The sequence below is a fragment of the Halyomorpha halys genome, unplaced genomic scaffold, assembly GCF_000696795.3.
Source record: "Halyomorpha halys isolate HHAL.00 unplaced genomic scaffold, Hhal_1.1 Scaffold680.1, whole genome shotgun sequence".
Lineage (NCBI taxonomy): Eukaryota > Metazoa > Arthropoda > Insecta > Hemiptera > Pentatomidae > Halyomorpha > Halyomorpha halys.
The window spans coordinates 14,075-20,855 of record NW_027111055.1 but is presented as its reverse complement, the minus strand read 5'-3'; the positions used below and the strand labels follow the sequence as shown (position 1 = coordinate 20,855).

General features: G+C 28.5%; 1 protein-coding gene across 3 annotated transcripts in view; it reads left to right on the top strand.

Annotated features, from left to right (window-relative positions):
* LOC106685321 (required for meiotic nuclear division protein 1 homolog) overlaps positions 1-4,785 on the top strand; it is a 27,166-nt gene extending 22,381 nt beyond the window's left edge. For all 3 annotated transcript variants that reach the window (XM_014427915.3, XM_014427916.3, XM_014427917.3), the window contains 2 exons: positions 63-260; positions 2,948-4,785. In XM_014427915.3, the coding sequence (XP_014283401.1) occupies positions 63-260; positions 2,948-3,103 (354 nt within the window). In that variant the 3' untranslated portion in view covers positions 3,104-4,785. The remainder of the gene's footprint in view (positions 1-62; positions 261-2,947) is intronic.
* Positions 4,786-6,781: the final 1,996 nt, after the last annotated feature.

Sequence of the window (6,781 nt, the reverse complement as noted above, 5' to 3'; positions counted from 1 at the left end):
GCAAATATTTATTCTTGGTTGTGTTTATATAATTATTTAACAGGCAAAATTGTTGTTCCTAGGATTTAAAAATTGGTAATCCTGTAAGGCTTGATCAGAGAGGTATTCTACGAAAATCAGGGGAATTATTTGCTTTAAGACATTCAATTAATTTATCTACTGACCTTCTGGATACTCCAGACTTTTATTGGGATAGAGAAAATTTGGAATCTTTATATCAGAGATCTTGCTATTATTTTAGTATTCCAAGGAGAACAAAAGTAAGTTTCTGGTTAAATAATAATTAGTAATATTTTTAAAATAGTTATGAATAATATTGTTTATATACACACAATAAAACCTTATTTATTCAGAACGATGTCAAACAACATTATCAACATAAATACACTTTTTTAGGTTATCCCTAAAGAATTGGAACCATTAAGTACTATTTATGTAAGACAGTTTTAATTCAATTTCAAGTTAAATAAAAATATTTAAAAAAAACTAACTAAAAAATGTAACATATATTTAAATTTCAAAGAACATTATTTTATAATGAAGTAATATGTCGTAAAAAAAGTTTATATACGTAGATAGTGTTGTTTTGACATAAAGATGAGGAATGTGACCTGAGCTATTTCAGATAAGAGAGGGTATGGTAGTAAGTTAGAAATTTTGAAATTAATGACATTTATTAAAGCAGTATGCTGCTAATGTAAAGATTAATTTACTTGATTAAGAATTTGGATACAATTTTTGGTTAAGAAGTAAAAAATTGTAGGTAGTACTTTGGTTGTCAGCAACCTGGGGTAGATAGTACAGAAACTGGAACCCTATTTTATTCTGTCACATTTTTATCTTTGCCTTCTCGGAATCGATGTTTCATTTACATGTTTTCTAGTAGCTGTTCTAGAAAAGTAAAATTACTTTTGTTTTGAATAATGGTGCTTCTGGTTGACATGAAGAGTGCTGCTAACACTTTGATGAAATATTATAATATTTATTTATCAATTTTTTTTTTTTATCTAATAACTTATCAAAACTCTTTTTACTTGATTAATTTTTTTTGGTCAAGTGAGTTTGTTAAAGCTATGGATGAAAATTTTTGCTAGTATAAAAGGTCTGATAAGTTAATTGTTCAAAAATGAACTTAAGAACAGTGATTGATACTTCTCCTTTTGAAGTATATCAGGTCATGTGGATTGCTGCTAACTCGTTGATTAAATCTCTTATACACAATTAAGTTTTTTATCAAGTGAGTTTGTTAAAAAAAAAAATTATCTATATTCTTGCTCTTGAAATAATACAATTTACATTCATATTTAAAATTGAAAAAACTTTAAATGTTATCAATTTTTTTAGATAGATCTCAAATTATGCGATTAAATTTATCAATTTCTGTTAATAATAGTAAATAATTAAAAAATAGTAATAAATATAAATTTATAACATTTAAATTAAGATTACAAGTTAAATGTAAAGGCATTTCACCAACATTGCTCAGACTCCCCCTCTAGCTCTGATAACTCCATTTAGTCATCAAGGTTTTAAACAAATTAATTTTTTTTAGAGATTCTTTGGGTATATTTCCCTGCTTATCTCTTAGGTTTTTGGATGGTCCTCATTAGAAAATAACGGTTTCTCAGAGATCTTCCCATGATATCCCAGGCATGATCTATTGAGTTGAGGCCTGAATTTCTTGGTGAAAAACACAGCATTCTAATTCCAGCTTCATTAATGTACTACGAGGTTATTGGAACAGTGTGAAGCTTTCCATTGTTATGGAGTTGCACAAAAACATCACCAATCCATTGTTCAAATAGTATCATATATTCTTGATGGATGTCTTCAATATAGCTGATGCCATTTGTAGTACCTATCATCTATGTGTAATTCAGCATGTGCCTCAGTACAAAGTTCTTCATACCGTGGCATGATGAATATCTTTCACTTGTTGTTCTCCACATTCTCTTCCATGAGATGTATTTAAGTGAATCTTGATTCCTCACTGACAAGTACACAGGACCAGTCTTTGTCTAACCAACGTGTTTCTAGGCAAACTGAAGTCTGTGCTTTATGTACCCTGACAAAAAGTGATCCTTTTGCTAATCTTTTGGCTCTCGTAACCATTTCTCTCATATTTCTTTGATGATGGTTACAAGGAGGTTGAACCTTATAACCATCATGAGAGAAATATGTACACCTCGAAATCCTTAAGTTAAATTTCTTACTTCATTGGCAGTTGAGAAATAGCTTCTTAGTTCATAAAATTGATTTAATCGGTTGTTGTCTTACTCCAATGTTAACTGGAGACTATTGACTGGTTAATGCTAAGACCTCTTGTAAATTATTTATCCATACAATGTAAACAAATGAAGAACCATTGTCTCTGATACATTTTGATAAGAGATGAGTGGGGTAATATACCCATAGAATCTCTTAAAAAATGAATTTGTTTAAAACCTTGATGACTAAATGGAGTTATCAGAGCTAGAGGAGTCTGAGTAATGTTGGTGAATTCTTTCATGACATTTAAGCCTTGGTTTTTAAAATATTAAATTAGTGTAATTTAACTTATTTTCATATATTTTAAATTCTTTTACCTGATTAGGCCATTTTTTTCATGCTCAATGTGATGGCTTAAAAGTTTTATATTTTGTGATAAATAATTCTTTGTATAACAAATAACTACATGTAAGATATAGAAAACATCTCCAAGAGTATGATGACAAAAGAATAATAATTTACTTAAAAGTAAGTAATTTAAAAAAACGGGATAAAGTCTTCTGGGGAATGTGTTCTTAATAAAGCACAAAAATGATGTTTTGTCTGAAGCGTTGTCAAGAAATGAGAAAGTATTGTATTCTTTTTATTATAATCTATTATGTTTATGCTTAATATTTTTGCAATTCTTTATGAAAAGAGGCAAGCATATTCATTTTGTTTTCTGTTTTTTATTTTACAGGTGATGAATGAAAAATTGAATCATTGTGTTGAGTTAATTCAATTAGTTACATCACATCTAAGTGATAGGCACCATGTAAGATTGGAATTGATGATAATTGTTCTAATTTTAGTCGAAGTAATGTTTGAAATACTTCACTATTTTGGAAAAACGTAAATAAGACTATGTTTTCCTAATTTATACCTGTTTTAATAGTCCAAGAGCCAAAGATAAGAAAAGTCATTTATTTGAACCCAATTTTTGGTTACTTTGATGAAAAATATGTGTAGTTACATGTCAAAATTGACGAGTCTGACAAGTATTCAATGGAAATACTAAATGGCGGTTGTGGCAAAAAGTAAAAAAAAAAATCATTTATAGGAGAGGAAATTTGCTTTAAATTTAAATTCCATTAAATAGTTTCCAAGATATACTTTCTAAAAAAGCAAAATGTCTTTTAAAATGTTCTGAAAAATCAGTAGTGAATTTATTTTGGCAAATCTATTTCTTAGGGACCATTAGGCGTACAGATGTCTATTAGAATTCAAATTAAAGCTAGGCTAATGTTCCATAAGGAATTACATGACATTTATCTTCATAGGAGTAGTAGTTTTCATGATATTTGACAAAGTAAATTCGCATGATATTGATTTCGAGTTATTTAGACAAAACTTTTGGTATATATGAAAAAATATATCTCAAGAACCATTAAACGTACAAATTTCTTTCAGAACTCATATTAAAGCTAGTTTAATGTAATTTAGTTTATGATTTAATTTGTATGAGTAGTAGATTTAGATGGTTCCTGATATATAGTTTTTCATATACCAAAAGTTTTGTTATTAATCAACGTTTTGTGACTTTATTTTGTCAAGTATTGTAAAAACTACTACTCCTATAAAGATCAACATTATAAACTACTTTGTAGTATACTAAACTAGCCTTAATTTGAGTGCTGGAAGACATCAGCATGTCTAATGATTCCTGAGGTATAGTTTTTCCCAAAATAAATTCACTAACTACTGATTTTCGTTATTTTGTTCTGAAATTAACAGCTTTTTAAAAAACTTTATGTTACGAACTATTGTATGTAAACAGCTCAATTAGGACTCATATTTTAGCAAATTTGCTTTACTCTAAATGGCGTTCTATTAGGTTTTCTAATGTTTTTGATAGTTTTATAAAGATATGGAGCTCTTAATGAAAAATTGATTGTTATTAACATTTTGAAACAGCCTACATTTCTTATTCTCCATACCTATACTTGGCTGACTCATCAATTTTGACTAGTAATTAATTATACATAGTTTTCATTACAGTAATAAAAAATTGGGGTGAAATAACGACCTTTTTTCACCGGACTCTTATAATATAATTTTTTATTACTGTATATCTATCAGAAATCAATTATATTTTATTTTCATCTGCAAGTGTTTGAGAAGATATAATTTGATATTACAGCTGAACAATTCTTATTTTTCACATTATGTCTAAGAATAATATTTGGCGATGTAACTTGTTTTTACTATTTTATGTTTATTTATTTGACATTCGCTTATCTGTTCAAAAAGGGAGAGAAAGGAAAACAGAGTTAACAATATTTCAAATATCTTTCTATGCCATTTGATAATAGTTGCATTTTTTAAATATTTATTATTATTAGATTATTTGAGTACTTGTTATCATTTTAGGAGTAGAATGAATTTATGTGATATTGGAAATATTTGATTTCCAAGCCTGCAGAATGAATTTTTATAATAAGCATTTAAAGAACCATTTGTTTCAGAATAAATTTTAAAGTTTATTTATCTATGAATTATGTTTTGTTATTATTTACCTACCTGTTTGTTTTTTAATATGTGTTTAATAAAGAAATAATAAACTTTTTAGTAAGAAAATGGGGCTTTCATTTTGAATACATTACTATTCATTTCACCATATTCTTTATTTTTAATTTACCTAGTTTGTTATCAATACAATTCAGCTAAAAAATAATGGATAAAGGATGATAAAACTAGGTTAAGAATATAGATGGCTTTTATGCCAACATCCTCAATTGAAGAATATTGTGATTAAATAATTAATAATCTTATCAGAACGTTTTTCCAAGTTACAATTTTTAAAATAGATTTATATATAGCATTAAAGAAATTATAGAATTATGAATTTTTCAATGTCAAACAAGTAATTGTACTATTTAACATTGTATATTTGATTTACGAATGAGACAAAATGATATTCTTTTAATCCTTCAATACTACCTGCCTAACTAAAATCTAACCAACTCCATTCAGTATGTCAATAGCTAAAGCTATGAGCAAGAAAAGAAAATTTGCCACAAAACTAGAGAACATTATTTAGAACAAAAAATTGAAATTGTAGATCTGTGTGAAAACAGTTAGAGTTATAGGTTAATTTGAGGAATATTGAAAATAAGTCTATATATCATGTATTGTTTAGGAAAAAACGTGAGGAAGTGGGTTCATTTCAAATTAAAATCTGTATTGGACAGCCAAAGTACCTAACCATCGGGAAAGAGCAATGCATTGGGGATAAAACTAAAACAAAAGCGGTGCATGTATAAGTGCTCAATTAGAAATGAACTCTGTATACATTTTTTTATTGATAGAACTTCGAAAAAAGTATCTCCATAAACGTAACGAGTTATGACAGACTGTTTTTCTCTAATAAATACTGTTTTATTATTTATATCTTTATCGGTCGCAATGTTTTGAGCTTAACTAAAAGGATTTTTTCTGACCTTATCCCTGATAAAGTGCTCTTCTAATTTCATTGTCGGTTTGGGCACAAGGAAACTAGGCTCTTGCTTGGAGCAGAAATTTTTAGGGAGCAGTAAAATTACATATTTGTATATAACCGAATTTGGAAGTAGAGAAAAAAAAATATATCACCCAATTAATACTTAAGTATAAAAAGGTTCTTATGTATTATCCCCAGGGCCATTTTATGATGTAACTCCATCAAATAATTTGTATTTATATATATTCTTGAAATTCAATTGTTAAAAAAAAATCCATTTTTAAAACGAAATATGTTATAACATTCAACATTATTTCGAAGGTGTAAATTACCTAATGCCCTTTAGTTCTCGACTTCCGCTCGAGATGCGGAATAATCATTAACGGATCTTTTTTTGTTAAAGTTGGGACCTTTCCTAGCAGAGGTTCTTTTTTTTCAGTGGAGATGAGTCCTTATCAGCTCATTATTAAATACTCAACCGTTACCATTTTCCAGGGCCGTAGCGAACTGAAACCCTGGCAAGGGGACAGGTACAAAGAGGGCTCAAAATTAACTATGAAAAATCCCCCTATGTAGACTAATGCAATTTAAGTTTGTCTATGCGTTTCTTTATTAAAATAATTTTACAGTAATTCTTAAAAATTATCCATACCTTCCGGTGTTGGAGCGCGCCTATTTTTTCAAACTCGCCAAGGGCACATAAGGTCCCATCTCTCTCCCGATCTCCAATCTAAAAGATTGGGAAAATAAGCAAGCCCGCCCTCTTACTGATCACAGGCAACTTAAAATATCAAAGATAGCCAAGTGCCTCCAATAACACCTATCAGTGGAACAGTATATATTTAGATTATGTTTCAAGTAGCTATTTGTGTATTTCTTTATGGTTTTTTGAAAATTGTAAACATAGATTATGCAGGATGTGCATCATTATTTATTGTACAATTCGGTGTAATGTTGGTAAAACTAATTTTATCTTTGTAACCCCTTATATCTTGCTAATGTTTATAGAACTAATTTCATATTTATATACTGTTGCGGCTAATATATGGTCCAACAATCGATTATGTGAACATTTGGTTTTATTGTGATTTATAT